The sequence below is a fragment of the Delphinus delphis genome, chromosome 6 (genome assembly GCF_949987515.2).
Source record: "Delphinus delphis chromosome 6, mDelDel1.2, whole genome shotgun sequence".
NCBI classification, from domain to species: domain Eukaryota; kingdom Metazoa; phylum Chordata; class Mammalia; order Artiodactyla; family Delphinidae; genus Delphinus; species Delphinus delphis.
The window spans coordinates 142,902-170,518 of record NC_082688.1 but is presented as its reverse complement, the minus strand read 5'-3'; the positions used below and the strand labels follow the sequence as shown (position 1 = coordinate 170,518).

Below are 27,617 nucleotides of genomic sequence, written 5' to 3'. Positions count from 1 at the left end.
GGTCGATCATGGCCCCACAAGGTAATTCCTCCGTTCAGCCTCAGTTTCTTAATCTGCAAACTGGAGGTAATAATACGTGCCAGTAAGTGCCATTGTGAGAATAAAGCACCTGGACCAGCCCGGCACATGTTGTTTTCAGTGAACGTTCTGTTCCTTTCTTTATCCGCCCCCCTCCCCCATATCTGGCCATCTGGCTTGATTGTCTTCTGTTTCAATGAATTAATTTTTGTTACTGTCTAGTTTTTTTTTTAAACAGCTTCCAACAGGATATTTCCTCAGTCTGTTGTAGTTCTCGTTTTGATCCTCTCCCTTTATTCCTGGTCTGTTTTGACTTAATCGATGATTTCTGCTGTTGTTGTGGTAGTAAATCTATTTCAGGAGAAACATTTTCATCCAGGCTCTGGCATCTTTGTTCCACTTCTTTTGAGCAGAAAAATACTTCATTCAGTGTATATTGGTTCCTTTTTCCCAGTTTACTTGTCCTTGGGTTCGCTTAATTGTTATTGTGGAAGAGTCTGAAAAGCTGTGGTTTTAAAATAATAAATGTTTCTTAATTTAGAAGTTACACATGCTCATCACAGAAAAAAAAATGTTAGCGTTAAAAGTATAGTGAAGAGAATTAAGATTATTATCAGAAAGCCTTTCGGAGATCACCACAGTTACTGTTATTTTGGTGTTATTTCTCTCCCTGTATATGTTATTTTTCGTAGTTGAGCCCATCTGGGATATACAAGTGTGCAGTCTTTTTTTTTTTTAACTTACCTTAGCATAAGCTTCTTCTTTAAAGCTAATGATAAGTCATTTAAACTATTTGTATGCATTTTTAATATTCATAGTATGATGCTTCCTGTAAGTGCTGCACACTTCGTCGATCTCCTGTGGTTATACTTTTCATTGTTGTTGTTACTGTAACAGAACTTACAGCAAACACCTTTGTGAGTACAGATGTTTGTGTGCATGCTTGATGTCCTTAGGAGATAATTTTGTACAAATTAAATCAATAGACAGATTTTTTACTTTAAATAAGTATTGCCCAGTTGCTTTCTTAGAAGATGCTATAGTTTATGCCTTCAGCCGGGAATTGAATGGTGCCGGGTGGTGGCAGCTGACAGTCTAGGAAGCATCGTAGCTGCTGTGGCTTAAGCCACAGCACGTGGTTTCACGTTCGGGTCAAGGCTGTTTTCTCTGGCCCGGCGGTTCTCTGCAGGACTTCAGAGTGGCCAGCAGCCAGGGAAGAAGCTTAGAGCCTTCGTCTTCACACATGCTGGAGGGAACCTCCCTCATTTCTGCCTTTATGCTTCTTCCAAGAAGTAAAAGTGAGGTGGACAGGTGGGCATTGGCTCCAAGTCACTGCACTGTCCTCCCTGGCATCCCTGGGTCTCAGGAGCTATTACCCGCAAGAATGGAAACATACATTAGGATAGTTAAAAATGAGACACTGTTGTGAGAAACATACTATGCAGAACAGCAAAGTCTACGTGAAAACAGTGGTCACAGCCAAAGTAACCCTGGAGGCTTTGATTTGTGGGTGCCAAGTGGAGGAGGGCTGCTGATAGCGCAGAGGATGGGCCGTAGGGAAGGGGGGCGATGAAGAGCGAGGAGGCAGGGCCAAGCGGGTGTGTGGGCGACGGCAGTGCCCGCGTCCTCCCTGGGTCAGAGTCCTCTGCGGGCCCTGTGCGGCGGGTCAGGCCTGACCAGCAGGTTCAGGAGAGCGGCTCAGGCCAGGCCAGCCCCTCTCCTTGCTGCCCTGTTGGCCCTGCCCCAACCCCCTGCAGCGACAGTGGGAGCTCTCACCAGGCAGCCCGGGATGCCTTCTCTCGAGCGGTGAGCCCTGCACTGGGATGGGGGAACCTACTGGCCCTGGTCTCTGGGGCTGAAGGCGGCTTTGGTGTTCTTAGAACATCTAGATTTATGGCCCCTAGGGAAGCAGAGAAGTCCGCAGCCAGGGACGCCTGCTAGGCTTGGTACTGCTTCCCCAGTGACCCTGGGGAAGGGAGAGGTGAGGAAGGGTCTCTGGATCTCTGCGGCAGACGGCCCAGATCCTCAGCGCTGGCACGGCCCTGCCTTTGTTCGCCTCAGTGGTGGCCTGACTGTGATCGGAGGGGTCTTATGTGAAGCTGTGTTCTTCGCTGCACGCCCTTCCCTGGGGTGGGTCCACGAAGACCTGTGAGGTTGGAGCTGGGAGAGTGTCCATCGCCCCGGGGCGAGACCTGCGTGATGTGGGTTTATGAGCCACACCCCTAACTTGGTGGCCTCGTGTCCTTGCAGGTGGTAACGTGGACCTGGAAAGCCAAGCAGAAGGGAAGAAGGAGGTGGAAGCTGATGACGTGATGAGGAACGGCCCCCGACCCATCGTCCCTTACAGCTCCATGTTCTGCTTAAGCCCCACCAACCTGTGAGTCTCGTCAGCAGCCTGTGTCCTGTGCGGTCCTCTTGTCCATGGCCCATGATCCACGTGTACACCCTAGCAGTGTGTGCTAGGCGTGAGCTGCACCTGTCCATGTATTAATATCCTGATTGATCACCACAGCATCCCACAAAGCACACACTACTGTCACCTCACTTTGCAGATGAGGACACGAAGCCACAGGGAAGGCCGGTGTCCAGACACACAGCCCGTCCGTCTCGGTGGCGGAGCTGGGATTTGAACCCAGGCAGTTGGTCCCAGGGCCTTGTTCTTAACCCCCACTGCAGCCTTAGTTTACCTCTGCACACACGCACCCAGTTTACATCCATCGTGCATATGTGCTGCCCTCCGCCCGCCTTCCAGCAGAGCCCGCAGGTGTGCGTCACAGTCACTCGTGTCTGTGCACGGTTTCTCCCCTCTGTTTACACCGTGAGTCTCATCCACTCATCAGTCCACCTGCCTTCATTAGCTCAGCCAATGTTCACATGCCAGACAGCGTGCTAGGTGCTGGGAATACACGGTCATGAGCGGAACGGACAAGGGCCCCATCTGTTCTTAAGCTTACAAGCGAGTGGAGAGGCAGACAGCAGACAGGACGTTAGGGAGGGGACATGAGATGGTTCATGGACGGAAGGGCTAAGAGGAAGCACAAAGCGGGGACTGGAGATGCAGACGGTGGGGGCTGCTGACATGAAGTGGGATTGGAACAGAGACGTGGCGGGGGGTCGTGAGAGCCCACCAGGCAGAGATGCAGGCAGAGCGAAGGCGGAACCACACCGCCCAGAGGGGCAGCACAGCAGGGTCTGAGGAGCTCGTGCTCTGTCCTTTACCCACGTGAGCAGCCAGCCCTTCTGCCCTGGGCATCCAGCAGTCTTTCCACCAGCCCCCGTCGTCCATCCTCCCCACGTTCCTCCTTTCAGCATACGTCTGTGGGGAGCTTGCTCTGCTAGGGGCTTGGAGTAAGATGGCGGTAGAGACAGATGAGGCCTCGGCCTCCAGCACCGACCGGGTGGTGTCCGTCAAATAAGTACAATGTGGACGGTAAAGCAGGGAGGTCTGGTGTCTTGGAGCAGGTGGGGAGAGTCAGGGGAGCCTTCCTGGAGGAGGTGAGAGATCTCAGGTGAAACCTGAAGGGTGAAGAGTTAAGATGAAGAGGGAGGAACCAGTATTCTTGGAGGGCGGAGAGAACTTAGAGTGGTCCAGAAGTGAAAGATATCAGGCTCAGAACAGCAAACGACAGTTGCATGGAAAAGCACAGAGGCAGACAGCGCTGTTGTGTGTTCTGTGGAGAAGCAGAGGTGACACCGAGAGCCCTGATAAGCTTGAGAGGTTGTAAACAGTTGGGGGTGAGTGGTGACTTGGTTAGACTGCACTTCAGCAGAGCCCTTTGGTTGGAGGACTGGAGACGAGACAGGGAGACCGGTTAGTAGGTGGCCGCGGTTTTCAGGAAGAGTTGCTGGTGATTTGCTGAGGGCAGCCGGAGCGGAGAGGTTTGGGAGCGAAAAGCTTGGGGAGAACTTTTGGAGGCAGGATCTGCAGGATTTGATGGCAAATTCGATGTGGAAGGGGATGGAGATGTGAAGGATGGCAGCCAGGGTTTCTGCTTGACGGCTGGGGGCCCGGCCAAGCTGGGGGTGGTGAGCACAGACCCTGTGGAGCCCGGGGCAGCTGGCAGGTGGCACATGGCCGGGGGGCTTGGGGATCTGAGCGAGGGTGGAAACTCAGCCACAAGATGGAGCGGCAGCTGCTGATTAGAAGGAAGGGGGCTGGGATGGAAGAGGGCCCGAGAGGGAGCGTCGGGGAAGTGGAAGGAAAAGCGTCTCAATTAGGAGGGAGGAGTGCCAGCAGGTCCCTCGGGGGCCTGGGAAGGGCAGCTCCAGGGAGTGTGTGGGCTGGAGCTGGACACCGGTGGTCGGGGTGAGGAGGAGACAGGCATAAAGTCCAGTCCCTTCCAGGGACAGAGAGACGTGGGTGCCCTTGGGAACACTCCGCGTTGGCGAGAGGAGCAGGTTGGACGGGCTGGTGGGCAGCGGTTGAGCCAGCAGAGGCAGGAGGGGGGCCCCCGTGAGCACGTGCCTCGGGGTGGCAGGAGCGACGTCTGCCTCGTGCGCTCGTCCCCCAGGATCGGCTTCACTCTCCCCCTGCTGGGCCTTTGCTGGCCTCCTGGTCACCGTCTCCTGCTGAGTCGTAGTGTGTGTCAACACCTGAGCATCTCCTGTTGCTTTATGTTTACTGGTGTCTTGTTCGCCACTGTGTCCCAGCCCAGAATGTGCCTGAACGGAGCAGAATAGTGGTGGGTGGAGGCGGGCAGGTGCACACACGCAGCTCTGGCGGCTCCGACGGGGGCACCGCACCCAGCACTGGGGCTCGAGAGGCACCTGCTCTCCACGGGACTGTTGGTACTCGGCCTCTTCCCCCACCCACAGCAGAGCTGGAAGCCCGTCCAGGGCACAGCAGCCCCACAGGAGGTAGACGAGCAGGCCTGGCTGGGCCCCAGTGGAACTTCATGTAGCGAACGGACCAACTTGGCCTGCAAGCCGTGGTGGGCTGGCCCTGCCCAGGGTTTCTGCAGCCTTCCCACCACCTACCTTCCCAGGAATCTGGTCCCCATCAGTCACCTGGCTGCTATCTCCTGACCACAGGGACACTTCCCAGAGCTCAGTTCTCCCTACGGAGAGGACCCAGCCCAGCCCTCCATGGGCCTTAGGTGACCCGTGCTTTGCCTTTCAGGCTCCGCCGCTTCTGCCATTACATCGTGACCATGCGGTACTTCGAGATGAGCATCCTCGTGGTCATTGCCCTGAGCAGCATCGCCCTGGCCGCTGAGGACCCTGTGCAGACAGACTCGCCCAGGAACAACGTGAGTGCTGCCGTCGGGCCGCGGGGGGGCTGGGACACAGAAGAGCGGGGCGTGCCCGGCATGGGAGGGAGGGCTGCCGCTTCAGGGGTCGCTGGCCTGCCCTCTCCTCCCCAGACCCTTGCCCACAGGCCCCAGGCTGATGCGTTGTCGTTCAGGCTCCTGCCCCCGCTCGAGCTTCCGGCCTCGCCTTTGAGAAAAGCCTTTCCTTTTGGTTCCAGGTGCTGAAGTACATGGACTACATCTTCACAGGCGTCTTCACCTTTGAGATGGTGATAAAGGTGAGATGTGTGGCTGCCCTGGTGACCGCGGGGCTCTGCTCGTCCCCCTCGTGACTGGGATGGAGGCACGTGGCAAGTGTGCCCTGGGCGTGCACACACGTGTGGTGACATGAGGGCACATGAGCCCGCAGGTAGAGGTTGTGTCTCGTGGAGACACAGGGCCACGTTTGTTAAGGACTCGCCACAGCATCACGTCAGCCTTAGGAGAGCCCGCAGGCGCTGGCCGTGGTCTCCACTGCCTGCTAACGGAGACCCTTCTCGCTGAGGGGGACAGGCTTCCCTTGCTGTGCGGTGTGAGCCCAGCCTGTGCAGGGCAGTCTCAGCAGAGTGGGAGGCCGGGCCCTCGGCTGGAGGAAGGAGAGCAGGGACAGGGCGGTGGCCTCAAGGCCCAAAGGTCGCGGCAGGTGGGTGTAGAGGACTCCCTAGTGTTTGATCCTAGGTGGAGAACGGCCGTGTTGTTGTTGTGACCCTCGTTCCTCCTCTAGGGGTTGCCAAGTGGCCTGTGCTTTCCACACAGGTGCGCGGGCGGCGCCGCTGCTGGGGCGGGGGGTGCCCACGTGCTGACTCAGGGTGGCTTCTGTGTACGCGAGCCCTCGCTTCAATGCTCTCCCAAATTCCTGGGGGAGGCGTTGTCGTTTCATTTTACGACCAGAGACGTTAAGGTGCCGCTGCAGGAGGGGCAGAATCCAGCAGCTCCTCCTCTTGCCGCCTGGGGCTGACACTCCAAGGGTCTGGCAGGCGGCGTGCTCCGGGCGGCACGTGCCTGCAGCCCAGCGACGGAGGAGAGACTCAGGCTCCACAGGAGCGGGGGGCCCAGGGAGGATCTCAGCCAGTCATGACCATGCAGGGCCGTTGGGTAAAAGGCATGGAGATCCAAACACCCGTTGAGGCTCTAAGAGGCCATTACCTGAGCTGTGACCCCTCCCCTGACAGGAATAGACCTGAGCCGTGACCCCTTCCCTGACAGGAATTGACCTGAGCTGTGACCCTTTCCCTGACAGGAATTGACCTGAACCGTGACCCCTTCCCTGACAGGAATTGACCTGAGCCGTGACCCCTTCCCCTGACAGGAATTGACCTGAGCCGTGACCCTTTCCCTGACAGGAATTGACCTGAGCCGTGACCCCTCCCCTGACAGGAATTGACCTGAGCCGTGACCCCTCCCCTGACAGGAATTGACCTGAGCCGTGACCCCTTCCCCTGACAGGAATTGACCTGAGCCGTGACCCTTTCCCTGACAGGAATTGACCTGAGCCGTGACCCCTTCCCTGACAGGAATTGACCTGAGCCGTGACCCCTCCCCTGACAGGAATTGACCTGAGCCGTGACCCCTTCCCTGACAGGAATTGACCTGAGCCGTAACCCCTTCGCTGACAGGTGTGACCTGAGCCGTGTCCCCTCCCCTGACAGGCGTGACCTGAGCCATGACCCCTTCCCCTGACAGGATGTGACCTGAGCCGTGACCCCTTTTCCTGACAGGCGTGACCTGAGCCGTGTCCCCTCCCCTGACAGGAATTGACCTGAGCTGTGACCCCTCCCCTGACAGGCGTGACCTGAGCCATGACCCCTTCCCCTGACAGGAATTGACCTGAGCTGTGACCCTTTCCCTGACAGGAATTGACCTGAACCGTGACCCCTCCCCTGACAGGAATTGACCTGAGCCGTGACCCCTTCCCTGACAGGAATTGACCTGAGCTGTAACCCCTTCCCTGACAGGTGTGACCTGAGCCGTGACCCCTTTCCCTGACAGGATGTGACCTGAGCCGTGTCCCCTTCCCCTGACAGGAATTGACCTGAGCTCTGACCCCTTCCCTGACAGGAACTGACCTGACCCGTGACCCCTTCCCTGACAAGATGTGACCTGAGCCGTGTCCCCTCCCCTGACAGGAATTGACCTGAGATGTGACCCCTTCCCTGACAGGCATGACCTGAGCCGTGACCCCTTCCCCTGACAGGATGTCACCATAGCCGGGTCCCCTTTCATGATAGGCATAATCAGGGCTGTGTCCCCTCCCCGATGGTACGTGACATGAAGTGGCACCCTTCCCCTAACCACGTCTCTGGGCTCTGGCTCTGCCTTTCTTTTCTGAGATATTCTGTTCATTAAAGTGTGTTGTTCCCCTAAAGATGATCGATTTGGGACTGCTGCTGCACCCTGGTGCGTACTTCCGGGACCTCTGGAATATTCTGGACTTCGTTGTGGTCAGTGGGGCCCTGGTGGCATTTGCCTTCTCGTAAGTACCCAGGTCTGCTCTGACTCTTGCTGGGCTGCAGTCCCCAGAGCCGTGATGAGTGTGGGGGGTGAAGGAGGAAGGGGTCCATTGGCCTCCATGGCCGTCTCTAGTCAGTCCCTCTGTGCCTGGGGCTGGGCTGTGGGGCTGGGAGGACCTCAAGGCTCGTCTGTGCCTGACGCACCCCATGGCTCTGAAGTTGGGTAGGCAGGCCTCTGCTTATGGTGTCTGCCTCTTGGGTCCTTCAGGAACCTTTCCGTGCCCGGACGCGGCTGCCCTGCTTGGTCAGCCAGTGGGTGGGTGCAGCTGGGGGTCTCCGCCGTCGGGGTGCCCCGCCATTTTCTGTGGCTCCCTAGCGAGCGACACTCAGCCCTGTTGTGGCCGGGCCTGGATTGGCTCCCTCAGACCCTACGCAGTGGCGGGCGTGAGGCAGGCGTTGGGTGCTCGGGTGGAGCAGGGGGGAGACCTGGCGGAGGTGGTGGGGGGAGATCCAGAGATAAGTAAGACCCTCGATGGACACAGATACGGAGGGATGGGCTCATCCCTGAGCCCACAGGGAGGCCTCCTCACTGACTCTCTTCTCTTTGTCTCCTGTTGCTGGACTCTCGCTAGGAGCTTCATGGGGTAATGCCTTCCCTCTGTCCCCTCACACTGCCGCACATCACAGCACGCTGCGGCCCCTCGTGGGCCGCTTCATCACCATGCCTCACCTCCGCTCATTCCCCGCCACCGTCTGGGCTGCATGCTGCCCGGAGCCATGTCCCCAGGGCCACACGTCCCTGCCTCACCTCTGGGGGCCGGGTTGGGGGCTGGAGCTGGGCGTGGCCCCCCCCTTGGTGAGCAGGGAATCCTGACTGAGGGCTGGGGGCGGGGCGCCTGGGCCTGAGGGCAGTGCCCGCTCGGGGTGGGAGCTGTGTGACCTTGGCGGCCAGGATGTTGGCTATCCTGAGACACTTTCCCACGTGTCTCTCCTGGAAACAGGGCTTTCTTGCTCTTTCCTTTCCACAACGCCTCCCTGAAATGCCCAGCATCTCCGACCCTCTATTGTTATAAAACAAAATTCAGCTGAGTAAATCTGAAGGTCTAATTGGGTTTATTCAGTGATTCATGAAACAGGCATTATCCCATCCAGTAAGTAGAAAGGCTGTACACGATGGAGGCTGTACAAAATTGAAGGCCTTTATAGAAAGGGAGCCAGACAAGGTTATTAACAAAAGAAAAGAAAGGATTGTTTCAGGCAAGGTTACCTCACTGGTGCTGACCAGGAAAGTCCAGAAATTCCATTCCTGGGAGAGGCTGAAACTGCAATTCAGTCCTGGTTCGCTGTCCTGGGGACAAGTGGCTCCACTTTGGGCCTGTTGTTTCTTTTCATTTTTCCTTCTTCTCCTTTTTCTTCCTTTTCCTCTTTCTCCTCTCCCTCCCTCTCCCCCTCCTCTTTTTTTTTTTTTTTTTTTTAACAATTCTCCCCTTCTTGTCAAAGTGTCAGCCCAACTGAGAGATGTGATCAGAATTTTAGGTGTGTTGACTAAAAAAACATTCACAACCTAGAAGTTGAGAGTTACATTTTATTTGGCGGACAAAACTGAGGACTTAAGCCCGGGACACAGCATCTCAGACAACTCTGAGGGACGGCTCCAAAGAGGCAGGGGGGAGCCAGGATATACAGGAGTTTTTGCAACAGAGCCCAGGTAGTCGTAATATCAAAAGATTACTGTTAACTAAAGAAAACCAGGCATCTCAAGTTAAGGGATTTAGTGCTTTTCTTTATATGGGAAATGCAAGAGTCTGGGCTCATTGAATCATTCCTTTGATATGTACCTCAGCTACCTGGGCCAGTATCCTGGGCTTGTCATCCTGAGTCTCCTGAGGTGCCCCGTGGGGAGGGGGGTGGCTGACAGCTAGGTGGGGGGGCATCCTGCCTCCATCCTGAGCTCCCACAGGGCTCACCATCTGTGGCTGTAATGTGGTGGCTTGATGGCTGCAACATCCTTTGTTTACTGATGTGGCAGCAATATTTTTTATTCACAGGCATTGGCACCACTCTTAGCTCCTGCTGTGTAATGTTTTGCAGCTTTGATCTTTGATGTGGGATCCATAGATCATGATGTGTTTGCTTAACCCCTGTGACATTCACAGATCGTAGTTCCAGGTTCATAACCCTTATGGTGGTCATTTCCTTTGCTGCTTTTCTGACATTCCAGTCAGAATGGAGACCGTTTACTTAGGGGTTATCAGCTACAAACGTGTATTTAAAGTTTTTGAAAGAATATGACAAACACAAACACATCAAGGGCATTATAAGCAGGATAATTCCTAATGTTTGAAGTGTACTTTGGAGCCATGGTCCCCAAGACCCAAACCAATCAAAGAAAAACCTCATGAAGCAGTCACACATTTGAGCCTAGTAGCTGGCTCAGTGATCTCACGTAACTGATTTTCAGCCTCCCCGGAAGTGCCAATCCCGGTACTGTAGGTGGTGTTGGCCACAGCATAGACAACTTGCTCAGTTAAAGATAGCCAAGGGCTATCCCATTATTAGGACCAACTTTGGCCAGAGAGTCTAAGGATTTTTGCAGGGAAATCTGCAGTGTCTTCAAGAGTTATGGAGAGGTTTCTGATTATATCTTGTGCATATTTACTCCTAACCTAACTCCTTGTGCGTATTTACTTGAAACCGAGTGATGGATTTATTCACAGCGTTTGCTGCGTTTACCCATTTAAGCCAGGGGTCAGTCAGGTTTTTAGTGTATGTGGGACTAGAATCCCCTCCCCTGAAATAAAGAGCCTTCCTAAATGCCTTGCAGAGATGGGTGCTGCTGGTGGGGCCTCCTAGTGAGTGGAGACAAATCTGAGCTAGATAGTCGGGCTAGGTCGGAATGCTTGGTGGCGAATCCAGCAGTCTGAAAGGCCAGCCCCATTGGAAAAGGAGAGTTTCACGATTGAAGTGTAAATCGTGATCTGTCGTCTTGGGCCGAAGCAGTCTGTGTCCATGTCGGCTACTTTTCTTCCTCTCAGTTTGATTCGGAGGTCGCCAGCGTTTGTACAGGATGAGATGGGGTGTTTTGGTTTTGTTTTGAAGGATGGCTGAGGCTCTGGGTTCCCACAGAGGGAGGGGGAGGAGAAGGGCAGGCGGGGAGGTGGCCTCATCCCTGAGGGAGGCTCGGAAATGGATTTTCTCTGTGACATGTGGGTGGCAGGTGAGGTGAGGTGAGTGGGGGGCAGCACGGAGGGAGCTGGTCCTCGCCTCAGCCAGCCTGGCCGTGCGGAGCCCGGGGCAGGGCAGCAGAACTGAGGCCGCCCCAGCTTCCCGGTGCTGGGGACCTGGGAGCTGTCCAGCACGGAGCCTGCTGAAACCAGCGGGGGCTTGGCCTGCAGGAGGCTCTGCCAGGGGCCCTCTGTGGCCTGCTGCCCCTCTCTGCTCCAGGGCTTGAGAGACCAGTGTAGGGGATCAGACCAGAGAAGGGAATGCTGGGGCTTCCTCAGCTGTGAAATGTTTATCCAAGGTGCAAGTCCCTGAAGTTTACTGCCGTCTGGGTAGTGAGGAGGACCTGGTGCTGTCCCTTCCAAGGAGATTTCAGGGCAATCTTTGTTCTGACTGATTTCAAATCAGAGAGGTGGGAGAAGATTGGAAACGTTAGTTTGGTAAGTCATAGCCAGATATTTGAGGAAACTGGAAGAATTCAGGATCCAGCCCAGTTTACAGGTACATAGCAAAACCTTAAATATAATTATTAGGATTAGAATCTAATATCTCTAAAGGGACAAACATATTTTTTTTCTCTACAATACCCCCACTTTTTTACCAAAGATAATCACAGTAAAACTAATTTGTTTGTATTAAACTTGGCCTGATTATTTGTATAAGTGCAGCAAGAAGAGTGACTGATCATTTGAGTTCTTCTTAAGGCTGCTTTGTTACAAATTTCCATAGGGAGTCTCAGACTGAACTCTCAAAAGCCTCCAAAGCCAGGAAACCACACCAAGGACACGGCCATCAGATCTGACCTGTGACGCCTTTTCCATCAAAGCCCAGCCCCGGCTGGGGCTGCAGTCCTGGCGTGGCCTCCCCACTTTATTCCCACTGGGGGTCTCAGCATGGTGTCTGGAGGAAGCTGGTGTTCCCACTGTGGGTGGGAGTGCTGAACGACATGGCCCGGCGGGGAGGGGCTCTTCCCATCCAGAAGCTCAGCTCTCCCTGGACACCAGGTGCTGCTGACCTGGCCCCGGCCCTTGTCCACTCTGAGGACACCTTGGCAGGCAGCCCGTAGGGGGAGATGCACTGGCTTGTGGTGCCTGCAGGGCCGAGGCTGCCCTGTCCCCAGGTCCTCTGGGCACAGGTGTGCACCCTGCCTGTCTACATGGGTGGCTTCTCCTTCTAGAGGCTCCAAAGGGAAAGACATCAACACCATCAAGTCCCTGAGGGTCCTGCGTGTGCTGCGGCCGCTCAAGACCATCAAGCGGCTGCCCAAGCTCAAGGTGCGAGTCTGGAGCGGGGCCGTGGGTGTGTGTGTGTGTGTGCGCTCATGTGTGCGTGTGGGCACACATGCACATGTAGATTGTGCGTGTGTGCGTGCATGTGCACACGTGTACATGTAGGTGTGCGTTGTGGGGTGCACATGTGTAACTGGCCTGGTCCCCTGCAGCTTCCCGCGTGGGGTGAAGATGAGCAGGGCTGAGGGGAGGCCCTGTGTCGCGTGCGTGGGGCGGGCTCTCGGCTCTGTGACCCTCCCCGAGGGGCTCATTCTCCGCAGTGTCCTGTAAGGCTCCTCTTCCTCAACCCAGGGGTGCCCGATGGGACAGCGGGTTTCATCAGCAGCTGGAGTGCAGGGGGAGGGGCTGCGGAGAGAGGGAGGTGGGCTCACAGGGAGATGCGGGGAGGGCGGGGTTCCCGGAAGCATGGGTGCGGCTTTAGAATTGTGCTACAATCTAATAGTTGCTGAGCTGGTATCTAAACTCACTCAATCCTCCAAGACTGTGTGCAGTCGCGTTCGGAGCAGCTTGGACAGGCGGGCCGTGGAGACCCTAAGCGATGGGGGGTTACGGCAGGCAGTTTGCTTAGAGCCGCGTGTGAAGGAGTGGCTCTGGGGGTGATGGAGGCTCCGGGGGGGGGTGGGCAGGGTCTGCGCTGCCAAGGCAGCTGCTTGTGTCTGGAGTGTGCTAGATGGGGTCTCGGGAGATGGTCGTGGATCTGCCTTTGTGCACAGCCAGCCGGAACCGGGGCCAGGGCAGCAGGGAAAGGCTCACTGGAGAACAGTGAGAGCCCCTGACAGGCGGCCCGGGCAGTGCTAACGGACGGGAGTCTCCTCTGGTTCATGGACATGCCCCAAGTCCCTGTCCTGAGCTGGCCTCCGCATCACCACTCCCCCATCCCACTTCCCACCAATAGGCAGGGGCCAGGCATGGTCCTCAGCCCGGCCCTGCCCCTTCCCTCCGCGCCAGCCCGTGGCCTGGCAGAGAGGCCCGACCCAGCCCCAGCCCCAGGTTCCCCTCGGCATCTGGCCCCCCTGCCCGCAGCACCTTTTCTAGCACCTCCTGCGCACCCCGTCCAGTCCAGGATCACCCTTCTGGAGGAGGACGGCACAGGCAGCTTCTCACACAAGGCCGCCGGTCCCGGTCCAGACCCTTGCGGTGGTCCCGGGCCTGGGCCCCGCCCCTCACGGCTCCGCCCCTCACGGCTCCGCCCTCCCGCAGGCTGTGTTTGACTGTGTGGTGAACTCCCTGAAGAACGTCCTCAACATCTTGATTGTCTACATGCTCTTCATGTTCATATTTGCCGTCATCGCGGTGCAGCTCTTCAAGGGGAAGTTTTTCTACTGCACCGACGAGTCCAAGGAGCTGGAGCGGGACTGCAGGTAAACCGGGCAGGGCGGCTCCTCTGTCCCCAGCGCCGCGCCTCCCCGGCAGGAGGGGCCCTTGCTGCCCGCACACCTCAGGGAGCTCCGCGTGGCCACTGCCGGGCGTCCCGTCGGCCCTCGCGATCCAGGCTGGGCCCTGAGGTCAGAGGGCCGCCCCGGGGTTGGAGCCACTTCCCCGTCCCCCCTGAGGCCTTGGGCCCCAGCAGAGCAGACAGGAGAGGCGCCTTCCGGGAGGAGCGAGGGGGAGGGTGGTGCTGTGTGGATGCCGTCCTGGACACATCACGTAATGGAATCCTGTGATCTGGGGTCTTGTGTGTCCAGCTTCTACCACTAGTGCTGTGGCCTGTGCAGTACTTCGTCCCCTTTAATGGCCAGATGTTTATTCCTTCTTAAGTTACCCCTCATTGTACTGAGCCAGTTATCTGTTGGTGGACATTTTGGCCGTTGTGATTGCTGCTGCTTTGAACACGTGTACAGCTTTTTCTGTGGATAGGTGTTTCCATTTCTCTCGAGTATGAACGCAGAAGTGAGATTGCTGGGTCACATGATGATTCTCTTTATCAGTTTCAGGAACTGCCAGACTGTTTTCCAAAGTGGCTGAACGATTTTGTGTTCCCACCAGCAGTGTCTGGGAGTTGCGATTTCTCCACGTCCTTGCCAATACTTGTTATTTTCCTTTTTAAAAATATAATTATAGCCGTGCTGGTGGGTGTAAAGTGGTGTCTCATTGTGGTTTGATTTGCGTTTTCCTGATGATTCACGACATGGAGCCTCTTTTCATGTGCATATTGACCATTTGTGGGTCTTCTTTGCAAAAATGTCTATTCAGATCTTTTACCCATTTTTTTTTTTTTTTTTTTTTTGCGGTACGCGGTCCTCTCACTGTTGCGGCCTCTCCTGTTGCGGAGCACAGGCTCCGGGCGCGCAGGCTCAGCGGCCATGGCTCACGGGCCCAGCCGCTCCACGGCATGTGGGATCCTCCCGGACCGGGGCACGAACCCATGTCCCCTGCATCGGCAGGCGGGCTCTCAACCACTGCGCCACCAGGGAAGCCCCGTCCTTTTTATAACCGATTGTAATTGTTCTTAATATAGCCCTGATACGAGTCCCTTGTCAGATAGATGATTTTCAATATTTTGTCCCATTCTGTGTGTGGATGATGTCCTTTGAAGCACAAAAAAAGCTTTCAGTTTTGATGAAGTCCAATTTATCTGTTCTGAGCCCCCCTGTGCTTTCTTCTAAGAGTCTTATAGTATTAGCTCTTACATTTAGGTCTTTGATCCACTTTGAGCTAATTTGTATACATGGAGTGAGGCGGGGTCCACATTCATTTTCTTACCTGTAGATACCCAGTGCTTTCAGCACCACCTGTTGAAAAGACGGTTCTTTCTCCACTGAATGGATGACCCTTTTCAAAGTTCAGTTGACCGCAGACACAGGGGTTTATTTGGACCCTTCGTCTCTAACCTCTGACTTCCTCTGTGTTCCCGCTCCCAGGGGCCAGTACTTGGATTATGAGAAGGAGGAGGTGGAGGCTCAGCCGCGGCAGTGGAAGAAATACGACTTCCACTACGACAACGTGCTCTGGGCCCTGCTGACCCTGTTCACAGTGTCCACGGGGGAAGGGTGGCCCATGTGAGTGCCCCCCTGGCTGGTCAGGCTAGAGCAGAGGGGCAGCCAGAGTGGGGAGCGTAGACTCTGCGTCCGTCACTAAGCAAACACCCCCCGGGCTCTTGTACTTACCGGGTGAGACATGGTCCTGCCCTTCGAGGGTGGGCAGCCTGGGGAGCAGGAGATTAGCCAAGAGCACAGCACCGTGACCTCCTGAAAACCCTTGTTTAGTGGCTGGGGGCCGGAGGGAAGATGGGCCCCTTGGCGTCTCCCTGTGCTAGCCTCTGGCCGCAGTTAAGGGGAGTCCAAGGGATGCGTGGGTTCCAGGGGCTTCCTTTGGGGCTGAGAAGACCACCCTTCAGAAGGCAGGATCGATGCTCTTCCAGGTGACCCTGCTCAGCCCAAGGCTTTCTGGCGACAGGTGAAGCTGGGTGTGAGCAGGTTACCTGGTGTGAGGTGGGAGAGAGCCGGGCAGCACAGGACTGCTGGACCTCTCCCACCTCTCCTCCAGGGGATGGGACCTCAGGCACACTGAGGCATCCTCTAGGAGGTTCCCCCAGTAGCCCTGAGTATAAACCCTACTGGCGAGACAGGCCCCCGCCGGGAGCCATGGCCCTCCTGAGGAGCAGGCCTGGCCCGCACATGGCACCGTCTCTGGGCTCAGCCGCAGAAGCCTCACCTGTGACACGGGTCTCGTCTTTCCCGGGGTCGTATCCTCCTGGGCTCCCCTGATGCTTGGCGCTGGTTCTTGGCCCAGGGTGCTGAAACACTCGGTGGACGCCACCTATGAGGAGCAGGGCCCGAGCCCTGGGTACCGCATGGAGCTGTCCATCTTCTATGTGGTCTACTTCGTGGTCTTCCCCTTCTTTTTCGTCAACATCTTTGTGGCCTTGATCATCATCACCTTCCAGGAGCAGGGGGACAAGGTCATGTCTGAATGCAGCCTGGAGAAGAATGAGGTAGGCGACTCCCCTCCCACTTCGTCTCCTCGCGGACTCTCCTTGGGCAGTGTAGGCAGGGCCCCTGGGCTCCCCTCTGCGTGGGAGCCACTGGCCAGCACAGGGCAGGGAGGGCTGCCCAGAGGAGGCCTTCTGGATGAGGGCGGGGGGTGTGCAGGGGCTCCGCAGGGTCCCAGCTCCCCCTGCTCCTTCCTTCCTGTGCAGAGGGCTTGCATCGACTTCGCCATCAGCGCCAAACCCCTGACGCGGTACATGCCCCAGAACAAGCAGTCGTTCCAGTACAAGACGTGGACGTTCGTGGTCTCGCCACCCTTCGAGTATTTCATCATGGCTATGATAGCCCTGAACACTGTGGTGCTGATGATGAAGGTGCGTGGGGCCTGCGTGGTGGATCCCGGTGCCTGTGGGGCGGGAACCCGACTCCAGCCTGGCGGAGGGTTGGCTTCCTCCTGGGGTGTGTGCAGGAGTGGGCGTCGCCCCGAGTGCTGGTCAGCTCAGGGTGCCTGCGCAACCCTGGGCCCCCAGTCGTCCGTGGGCTGAGATCGTGAGAAGGTTCTGGGAGACGAGGGGAACCGGGAGGGGGTCCTCGTGCAGCAGGCATGTGTGACAGGAGGTCATCGTGAGCCCCGTGGGGTGTCTCAGGGCAGCCAGGCCTGGGGCCAACGGTGCCCCTTCCCCGGGCAGTTCTATGACGCGCCCTACGAGTACGAGCTGATGTTGAAGTGTCTGAACATCGTGTTCACGTCCATGTTCTCCATGGAGTGCGCGCTCAAGATCATCGCCTTCGGGGTGCTGGTACGTGCCTTGGCCCCTCCTGGCCTTTAGGTGTCTGCATGCTGGCTCCCCCTCTTCAGGGGACCTTCGGGGGCCCACCGTTTGGAGCTGGGGATTCCCTGAACCCCCACAACACATGTGACCCTGGAGGGGCCCCAGGGAGGGGGCTGCCGGGGGCTGCCCGCACCTCTGCCCCCGCCCTGCTCCTGGGAGCGGGTGGGGCCGGGCTCCTTCCCTCTGATGCGTGGCCTCGTGCACTCCCACCTGAGGCGGTGCGTCTGTCCACTCGCCGCCTTCTCGACGAGAGGCCACCTCCTGCAGCTCCTTGTGTGGCAGAGCCCTCACCGGCTCCACACTAACTGCCCTTCCTTCTCTCCAGAACTATTTCAGAGACGCCTGGAACGTCTTTGACTTCGTCACCGTGTTGGGAAGTATTACTGATGTTTTAGTAACAGAGATTGCGGTAAGCAGCATCTCCTGCCCCTGCAGGGCCCCAAGTGGTTTCCTTCCAGAGGTGTTCCCTCACTGAGCCTCCAGGCCCTGGTGGTATTAGCGCCTCCTCGGAGCAGAATTCCCCACGAGCTCTGGAGATGGAAGCTCCTCTCCAGAGGCGAGTGCGGGGATGAGTTTGGGGGGGGGGGAGGGTGGGTGTCCTCTCGGCAAATGCTTTTTCTTGGCTAAGAAATTGGTTCCCAGGAGGTCTTCCAGGCTGGTGGCCTGAGAATCACCAGGGAGCTCCATGGTAACAAGTGACCAGGAAGATAAGGATCTCCTAAATTTGTGTTTATCTAATACATGCACATCTAACAACTGGTGCCAAAAAGATACAAACTAAAACCAGTAAGAATTTAGAATATTTTAAAGTATTAAGTTTGTTTTACATATACGTGGTGTGTGTGTGTGTGTGTGTGTGTGTGTGTGTGTGTGTGTGTACACATGCTGGAGATTCTTATTCTTACTAAAGTACATGGATTGTATCTAAAAACTGACTGAGGGCTAGAACATGAACTTGTCTCAACAAATTTGAAAGAGTCTGAGTCATAAAGCCGTATTCTTTCAGCACAGCATGTTAAGTTAGAACTAAATGGCAAAAACCACATTTATTTTTCTTAGGTTGAATTCTCTAGGAACAGACACCGAGGCGAAGGTTCTTATAGAAGTTATGTCTTAGGACGTGTTCTGAGGCAGAACCCGCGGAGAGAGGTTTGGGGAGGTGGATGGGGAGAGAAGGACCAGAGGTGCCGGTGAATTGCGTCATCCCCCAGGGGCTCTGGAGACAGGGTGGGTCACACCTCAGAGCTGCAGAGTTCTTACCTCTGTGCCCACCAGTCCTCGGCTAAAGGCCGTGCCCGGGGTGTCGATTCCCAGACACCCGAGCGCCCCGAGGGCAGGCGAAGCAAGCTCTGGCCGCCTGCGCTGCTGCGGGTGAAGGGCCACGTGCAGGGTGGGGGCATCTGCTCGCAGCCCTGGCTCAACCTGGCTCTGCCCACGCCTCATGTCGGGTCCCGTTGCTGTCTTCAGGGTGGTGCTGCTCACGACTTCTGGGAGGAGAGGGTTGATAGGAGGAGCAGGGCACCTGCTGCTGTGCTGGGGACTCGCGTCATCGCCGGGGTCCCCTCACCTCTGGCCAGCCCTCTGCTGCTCTGGTTGCTGGTCTCGCCAGGTGACCCAGCCCTCTGTGCTGTGCGGCCCGGGCCCTGCTTGCCATTCCCTGTGTGGCTCTGGCTGCTGTGATGGTCCAGGCACAGTTCAGACTGGTCCCAGGAACCTCTAGAAAGGCCCCGGGAGCCCCTGATTTCCAGACAGACTTCTCCCTGCCCCTGTGCAGGGGCAGCTCTGCCCTTCACACCCTGGCCAGCGTGGAAACTCTGGGGAACCCAGAGCGACAGGAGCCACCACGGCCTTCCTGTGTCCCACAGTGGAAGTGGTCTCCAGCCCCTTTGAGTCAGGACCCCGAGATGCGCCTAGCCTGAATTTGTGGGGATGGTGACACAAAGTCCCAGCGGGCTGCTGGAGTCATGGTGACAGGGGCCACCTCCGCTTTGGCCCCTTGCTTCCTGGATCCATGCGGTTTACAGGTCAGGCACCCAGTATGTCTGCTGGCCGTCAGTTCATCTTGAAGTGCAGCACCCTGAACCCCCTGAGGTGCCCCATCAGGCCAGCTCTTTTCTGTGCCTGTAAGAGGCCATCTCAGCATTTTATCAGAGCGACACCTCCTGAGTGATGTGGAGTGTGACACGCCGGCGGGTCCTGGGTCTCCTGCTCCTTTGCCCGCCCTCCGCTTGCTCTGAGTTGATGGCATGTGGCATCCCCTGTTGGTAAATCTCTGACGCTAGGGCATCAGCAGAGGCAGGCCCGCACCCAAGATATGAGTGATCCTCGTTGAGACAAATCACTGTTGCTTCTGGGTGAAGGTTCTCAGGTAGGCAACTTACCACCAAGTGGCTGAGTGACAGCTCCAGACGTGGTTCCCTGTAGAGGCCTAAAGGTGGTCTCTGCTCACTACGAGCTGGTGTTCAGTCGTGGCCGTGGCTGGATCAGCCTTGCCAGGCGCAGCCTTTATCCCAGCCGTCACAGTCACTGCCTTTGTGGGTCTGCCGTGTGAGCGGGGGCTGGGAAGACAGAGGCTTGCTGACATCTGTTGTCCACACAGCCTAAGGCGCATGGGGTTTTCGTGTCCCTACGGCTGTAGGTGTCCGGGGTGGACGTTAACATGTGATGCCTAGACCTGCACATGGTGCCCATTCCCACATCCAGAGGTGGCCTCTGCCACAAGCTTTGTTCCCTCCAGAGGCCTGACCAAGCTGTAGCCTTTGCCTGGGACCCTGTGGTCCTTACCACCAGCAACTTCACGCACACACACACACACACACGCACACACACATACTGTGGCGGATGGGGCACATCGCCAGAGCTCTGCCTCACCGCCGTCTTTCAGGCCGACGCCGCCTGGGGCTCTGGTGAGGCCTGCACCAGTGCATTAAGCCAGTCCTCCATAACCAGGTTGGAGCTTTCCTCGACATTTAGTGATCATCCCATGATGTGCTGGGGAGGGGTGAGCTGAGGAAGAGACAGTGGTGCCGCAGAGGTGAGCGGTGTGGGGGCCAGGCCAGCCGTCGTGTGACGGCGCCCTCTAGGCTTGCCCAGGTGTGGCCCCGGATGTAGCACTTCCACAGTGCACTGGGCTGTTGCTGGGCGGGTGGCACATGGCCCATGAAGACGAGCCGTCTGTGGATGAAATCCAGAGTAATCTAAAATGGATTAAATGTGAGATTGCTCAAGTAAGTTTGCCGCGTTTCATTACGGCGCCAGCAGTCCTGACAATAGACCTGACAAGGTACGCGTGCAGGACCTCTTTGTGGAAAATTACTAAGCTTTATTGGAAGATGCTAAACGAGACTTGAATAGATGGAGTTATACATGATGTTAATTAGTAAGTAGTGTCGGTGCCATAGAGATGACAGTTCCTCCCAACTGATCTGTAGATTCAATGCGATTTCAATAAAAACACCAATGATTTTGTTTTTCTTTTTGTTTGTTTGTCTCTTTGTTTTGGAATTTGACAAAAGCTGCTTCTAAAATTTATAAGGAAGAGCAAAGCCTCCCAAGTAGCCAAGATGCCTAATAGTAAGAAGGTGCCCCTGGGGCCGCGCCAGGGCGGCGGCTTCCTGCAGAGCGGTAGCACTTTAGACCGCGTGGGGTAGCCCAGGAGCCTGGACTCAGGCCCACTTGCGTGTGACCGTCTGTGGGCGTAGCTAATGATCAGTACAGGAGAAAGAGGAATTGGGTCTTGGCTTGCACCATTCACAAAAGTACTGCAAATGGAGGAAAAGACTTAAATATAAGAGACAGAAACTTTAAAGCTCTTAGAAGAAAATACAAGAGATTATTTTTAAGACCTTGAGATCAAGGACTGATTTGTTAAGCAAAATATATATATAAAGCACCAGCCATAACTGGAAAAAGAATTGTATAATATAAAATTTCTGTGTATCAAAAGGAGAAAGGCCAATCCATGAACAGGGGAAGGATATTTGCATCACATTCCTTCATGTATACGCGTTAAAATGTTTATGCAGTGCCTGTCATGTGCTAAGCACTATTCTAAGTGCTGGGACAAAAGATGAAAATCCCCGCTTATTCTAATGGGAAAGACACATGGTGTCAGACAGTGACCAGGGAGAAGGCCAAGCAGAGGGGGTGTGAGACACTGGGGAGCCGTGATTGTGTGCCACTGAGACGGCGACCCCAGGTCAGGAAGTCTGGACTCGCAAGGAACCTGAGCAGGTGCCAGCTGGGGGGCAGGGAGTGCAGAGACCCCACCAGGGGTGAAGAAAGGGTGGACGCTGTGGCTGCACAGTGAAGACCTTGCAGTCGGTAAACCTTGGCTTTTCTTTTGAGTGAGATGGGAGGATTTGGAGGGTTTTGTGGAGAGGAGTGACACGACCTGGCATTTAAGAGCACAGCCCTGGCAGCTTTGTTGAGAATATTGTGCAGGGCACAGGCAGAGGCAGTGAGACCAGTCAGGGCTGTCTTAGCTGGGTTCCCCCAGAAACAGACCCTGAGACAAGAACGTGGTGCATGTCGTTCACCTGGAAGCCAGCAGAGAGGCAGGCAGCCCAGGAAAGGCGCTATCAAGTCAGCTACCGTTACTACCCCAGGGCTCTCCCAGCAGCCGCTGTCTGCTGCGGGTTGAAGGCTGCTGGGGGGAGGGGGCCAGAGAATTATTTTTTCAGCAGTTCACCCTTCATTAATGTTAGGGCCTGGGTATTGTGTCCTGGCCTGGGAAAGCTCTCAGAAACAAAGATGTAAGTGCTGACAACTGGGTAGTGGGCCTTGGAGGATGTGTGTGCGGCCGAGCGTTACTGCTGTGAGCCAGGAGAGGAGCTGGGAGCTGGGATGTGGTCAGACATCGTCAAGTTCTGGGTGTAATTTCCAGGTAGAGCTGCAGATGGGTCGGACGTGGGTGTGAAAGATGAGGCAAGGATGGCATCATACTTTGTCGTCTGTGCGCTTGGAGAAGTGGGTTGTCATTCACTGAAAAGGGAGGGAATTGTGAGGAACAGGTTTGCCGAGGACGGTCCGGCTGCACCTTGTCCATGTTAGAGTTCAGTCCTGCTGTCCTCCCAGGAGTCGTCCAGCGGGCAGCCGGAGGAGACGCAGGCCAGTGACGTACGGCTAGGAACCGTGAGCCTGTAAGATGAGATGGGATGAGATCCATGGGGGAAAAGAGCGTGAGGCCAGCATGTAGTGAGCAAAAGGCTGGAGGGCGGAGGCCTTCCAGGCTCGCGGTGGAGGTTAGCGTCCAGAACGTGCAAGGCTCTTCTGGGAGCAGAAGGTACGGTGGGGCATCTTCCAAAATAGAAAACACAAGTGGCCACAGAAAGATACTCAACCTTACCTGTAATCAAAGAAGTACAAAGTGAAACGGCACTGAGATGCCATTCCACACCCAGCGTTTGTCAAACAGAAACCCTGAGGCTGCCGGCTGTAGGCGAGGATGTGGACACTGCTGCTGGGTGTCGGTCAGCTCGGCCTCGCTGGAGGGGCGGGCGTGTGTGCCTGCCCAGGGTGCCTGGCGGAGGAACCTGGAGACGTTTTCACACGGATGTTCATGGCAGCGTTGTTCGCAGCAGCAGCGGCAGAAGTGGTTTATTGACACAGTGAATGGCACCCTTATCGAGAGGATGCTTCCCCAAGGCGGTGTTTGCTCAGCGTGAGAGCACAGGTTTGCCTGAGCCCAAGAGGGCCACGTGTAGTCTAATCCCGTCACAGAGTTAAGAACAGGCAAGTATAAACGTGTTTTAAGAGTTAGAGGTGAAACAGTGCAGAAAAGCAGTTATTAACAAGGGTTAAGGATAGTCACTACATCTGGGGAAGAGAGGCACGCAGGGCTTCCGAAGCAACGGCGACGTTCCGTTTAGGCTGGATGACGAATATATGGACCTTTTATCGCCTTTATTTAAAATACGTGTGTACATAGACTTGCACGTATTCCTTTGTTTATGCGAGTTGTTTCATGGTTCTGAAAAGTCAGTGATCTGAATAATCCAGGCAAAAAGCTGAAAGCTGCCATCTTAACAACAAAACACGGTGATTTGTTCCCCCGGCTGCTGGCCTTGCAGCATTGCCCGGGCGCTGCCCCTTCGCTGTGCACCTCTTCTCACCCAGAAGTAGTTCCCCAGCGTGGTTTCTGCCTAGGCGCTCCGCCTCCTTGGGCACAGGAGTCTTTATGCCCCAGACAAAGGCATCCTGACACTGGGCTCCCAACTGCAAGGACACAGCCCTGGGGGTTTGGGCGTGTGTGTGCCCCCTCGGCAGAGGGGTGACGGCTGGGAGGGCATCCACAGGTGGGGCAGGCAGGGGTGCCCGGCGGATGTCGCAGAGGCGCTGTCTCCCAGGGGCACCTCCCCACAGAGAGGCCCCTCAGCTGCTGGAAACTCAAGGGAGGGCGGCTGCAGATGTTCGAGACTTAATCCCAGCAAGACCTCCAGGGTAGCCACCACCAATCCTGGACGCCCAGCAGGGCCGGCAGGGGGGCTGAGAAGCTGCTTGGTCTGAAAGCTCAGCTGCCCCGCCACTAGTGGTTTCAGAGGGCGGTCTTCACCCTGTCCTGCCTGGAGGAGGAGAGGTGAAAGGAAGCCGTCTTGTGGATTTCGGCGTCTTTTTTTCTTTCTCCATTGTAGTCACTTCATGTGTTACTTTGTGGATGCACTTTTTTTTCCTTAGGCAAAAATGTGAGTGTCAGTTCCCACCCCCGACTTAAAAATCACCATAGAGCAACAGTCTTAACCAGGGTCACGTAGAGAACGCACTCTAAGCAAGCATAAAACTGACATTGATTTCTTTGCCTGGAAATAAAAAAATAAGTGTCTGTGAGTCATCTTTGGATTTGCATTACAAACAGAAATGCAAATGATGCCCCTGTCTGCATAACCTACAGATTTCAAAAATGTGTTTTGATTCGGTACATTTCAAGCAAAATATGCAAAGTTTACCCAAATCCTAAAAGTTTCCGGTGAAGTGTTCGGAGTTTGAGTTTTGCTTGTGTTGGTGACTCAGTTTCTCTTTTGTTTTGTTTCTGTTCTTGATTTACCCTCACCTACCTGCTGACTCACGTCACGCAACCAACATACAATGCGAAAACCATGTCTCCGTCTGTATGTTGTGCGCCTGCCGCCCAAACATCCCAATTTGTAAATAACTCGCAAATGTCCATCCGTGAAAACATCACGTATAGGAAACGGTTGGTTTCATGACTTTAAATAGTTCTTAAAACTCCTGGCTTTGCTTGCTCCGGTCCTCCTCCCTTCTGCTTCCTGTCACCCCTCGCCGCTGCCCTCCTGTGCTCAGAGCCCAGCTGCACCCGCCCCTCTGGCCTCTCACGCACTGTCCCGGCTCCTGGGGTCCAGCCGGGGCTTATGAGGGCCCCCCAGGGACCACCTGATCACAGGAACTGGCCTTGGGCTGAGAGAGGAGGTAGGGGCTTCTGAGTGAGAGGCAGGTAAGTGATGAGACTGGCTCAGAATTGGGGAGGTTTTGCAGGATGTGAGTTTGGACCTGATCCCCGAAAAGTCCATGGTTTCTGCTGCACAGTCATGTCCCTTCTGCTCTGTCTCCACCGGCAGACCGAGCGGACTCGGCTCTGCCCAGTGGCCTCTGACAAGGTCTCCTGTAGGGTCCTTCCTGGGCGTATCTTCCGTGGGGGCCTGGCTGGGGGCACCAGGCTGGGGGGTTGGCCTGAGTAGAAAGAGGGGCACTGCCCCAGGAGGGAGCAGAGGGCTGGGCCCTCATCCAGCGTCGCTGATTCTTGTGTGCCCTGGTCAGCGAGCTTGTGTGGAGCCCGTGCAGGAGGTGTGGACGGAGCCTCCTTCCGGGTGAGGGGAGAGAGAAGATGCTGGGAGCAGAGTGAGCTGAGGCCATGCCTGCAAGTTCGTGCAAAGTAGCAGATTCTGAGATTCCTGCTACAGAAAGTGAATGCTTGTGATAAAGGTTTCACCATCGGAGCAGAAAAGCTTGAGTTTTGAGAAAAGGCTGTTTGATGCTGCCGAAATACCAGGCCACATCTTTCGCACAGGCTCTGCTCGTGGCACCAGGCCTCTGCTCAGCCCTTCCTGTCCAGCCGCTCTGTGCCCTCCTCTGCCTTCATGTCAATCAATGTCCAGGGTACTGTGCGTGTGTGGGCTTTCTCCACAGGCTTTCTCTCCTTTCTCTCTCTCTCCCATCATCGGTCCCCTTGAGAACGAAGCTGAGTAGGAGAGCAGCTTGTCCCACGCTCTGCTGCACCTCATCCCCGGCACGTGTGTGTCCCCGACACGTGCACAGTGTGAGGGGGGGCACCTCATTGTGCTGTGACTCTGACCAGAGGCAGTGATGCGCTTGGACGTAGGAGACGGGGGCCTCGGCCTGGGCTCCGTTTGCCTCTGTGGCGGCGTTGCAGTGCTCAATGCACCGTAAGTTCCTTTTCTCAGGGATTCCTCGCCCCCGGGCATGATGTCCGAACACCTCCATCGTGTAGAGGTGGAAGCTGGTGCTCAGTGGAGCTGGGGACCAGTGTCCCCTCAGCATAAGTCAGCTCCGTGTTGAGGGCTGTAAAGCTGACCTTTCCTGGCTCAGAGGCAGGGGCCCTAAGGAGGGGCCTGGCTTGGAAGTAGGTGGGGTTGCTCGTGGGTACAGCAGAAACCATGGACTTGGGGGGTCGGGGCATGTTGCATCCACCTCCGGGGGTTGGCTGAGGCCAGGGGCGACGGTGCGCAGCCGGGGGGAGGCCGCTGTGTGCTTGCTGCCCCTGCTGTCCTGCATGCAGTCTGCATGGTGGTGTCTGGCGGCTCGCGCATGGGTGCAGCCATGGTGCACTCAGCCTGTCACACTGTGGTTGCGGCATCTGGGGCCGCTGTCACCTCCGCCCTCACGGCTCTCTAGGGCTGGCTGTCTGTTGGCACGTGCACCTTCTCCTACGTGCCCGTGGAGCCCCGAGAGAGAAGCTGGGGAGGAGGGTTGGGACCTGGGTCTCAACAGAAAGTAGGAAGGGGCTGCGTTCACGCATCCAGTAACTGGAACGAACAGCGCCTTCCGCTGCCCGCTGTGGCCTCCGTCTCTTCCTTCTTACCCAGAAGCTTATATTTCCCCCCAGTATTTTCAGGAAATCTTGTCTGTCCCAACCGTCTGAGCAAATTGCTTTGGTCTCGGCCCCTCCAGACCCACCTGCGCAGGTGGTTTGAAAGCAGACACCCCTGAGGTGGCAGCTCCCCCCTTTCTGTGCTTTACTGTCTTGTACAAAGGGTACCCTGGCACCGTAGGCAGTCCCCCCTTGCATCCCTGTGCCCGTCCTCCTGAGGCGACTGGCTCACCGGAGAGTCCTCAGGCCCACGGGGCTCAGAGAGTGTGGCTATGTCTCATCCACCCTGAGGTCCTCTTGCCCCAGCGCGAGCCGGTGAGGGAGCTGCAGGGAAACGAGTACACCCTCCGGGGTCACACCCCAAGGTCCACTTCTGCCTGCGTGCTGATCTGGGCCACAGCCGGCCCTCCTCGTGCCTGCCAACTGCCCCCTCTCCCTGTGGCACTGTCCAAAACCCGGGAGCCGTCCCCCAGGGTAGCTGTTAAGCCCCTCGCCAGCAGAGACAGTCCAGAGTCCCTGGTGGGAAGCAAAGAAGCCAGCCCCTGAGACAGGCAGCGGAGGGGCGGAGTGAGGCCCGTCTCTCCACCAATGCCTCGTCCCAGCCAAGACCAGATGGGCAGCCCTGGAGGGAGGACGCGGCTCTGCCCAGGCCCCGCCGCCTCCTGCGTGAGCTCTGCCGCTGCACCTGTGCTCTCTTTTCTCTGTATTTGACCACTGTATCTGGCAGCACAATGTGTCTAGCCTGAGCTGCTTGCGTATTTCAAAGCAGCCAAGTGTGGGGAAGCTGACCTCAGGCTGCGCGTGGGCACCTGGTCTCCAAGCAGACAGGGCAGGAAGCCGCCCGGGCCCGCGAGCACCCCTGCCTACTCACGGACGCCGAGCAGGGCCGTGCCCCCGAAAGGGATGGCCAGGAATTCAGGCGCCCCTGGGCCAAGGTGGAAGCCTCGCTCCCGGGTCATCCGTGCAGTCCAGAGACGGTTGGGTTCGTTTGTGCCTGACTTCGACCCTTTGGGTGAGGGGGCCGTGCGAGATGGCTTGGGCTCTCTGGGGCAGACACCGGATAGTGGGCTGCAGAGGTGTCTTCCCTGGCGTGGGCAGCAGGACCGACACCACCTACGCCTCCTGCGGTGACCTGCGTGCGGGCACCTGCCCAGGCCCGGAGGAAGGGCCTGCCTCTCGGCTGGGCCCCAGGCAGGCCGGGGCTTTGCTGGCCGTGTGGTAGCCCTGCCCCTGGGCGGCTGGGCCGTGCCCTGTGAGAGGCCGTCAGTGTTGGAGGCCTGGCTTCAGGCATCCTCCCCTTCCACGTGGCAGCGGGGGGGTGCTTCATGGGACTCTCCTCTGCCCCTCCCTGTGGAGGGCGTTTCTCTGATTTGCTGCATGGGAAGCGGTTTGCAAAGACAAGCTTCACTCTTGGAAGGTTTCCTGGTGGCTGATTGCTGCTTAGACTGTGAAGCGGGGACTTTTTGTTCCGTTCTCTCTCTTCACCCGCTTTTCTTTGGGGCACAGTGACTTGGGGAGGTGGGG

At 56.5% G+C, this 27,617-nt stretch overlaps 1 protein-coding gene across 2 annotated transcripts in view; it reads left to right on the top strand.

Annotated features, from left to right (window-relative positions):
* CACNA1B (calcium voltage-gated channel subunit alpha1 B) overlaps window positions 1-27,617 on the top strand; it is a 194,348-nt gene that overhangs the window by 126,609 nt on the left and 40,122 nt on the right. For both annotated transcript variants that reach the window (XM_060013664.1, XM_060013665.1), the window contains exons 21-32: window positions 2,269-2,395; window positions 5,138-5,267; window positions 5,486-5,545; window positions 7,673-7,779; window positions 12,156-12,252; window positions 13,468-13,628; window positions 15,129-15,266; window positions 16,000-16,201; window positions 16,406-16,570; window positions 16,886-16,996; window positions 17,355-17,438; window positions 24,216-24,221. In XM_060013664.1, coding sequence (XP_059869647.1) covers window positions 2,269-2,395; window positions 5,138-5,267; window positions 5,486-5,545; window positions 7,673-7,779; window positions 12,156-12,252; window positions 13,468-13,628; window positions 15,129-15,266; window positions 16,000-16,201; window positions 16,406-16,570; window positions 16,886-16,996; window positions 17,355-17,438; window positions 24,216-24,221 — 1,388 coding nt within the window. The remainder of the gene's footprint in view (window positions 1-2,268; window positions 2,396-5,137; window positions 5,268-5,485; window positions 5,546-7,672; window positions 7,780-12,155; window positions 12,253-13,467; window positions 13,629-15,128; window positions 15,267-15,999; window positions 16,202-16,405; window positions 16,571-16,885; window positions 16,997-17,354; window positions 17,439-24,215; window positions 24,222-27,617) is intronic.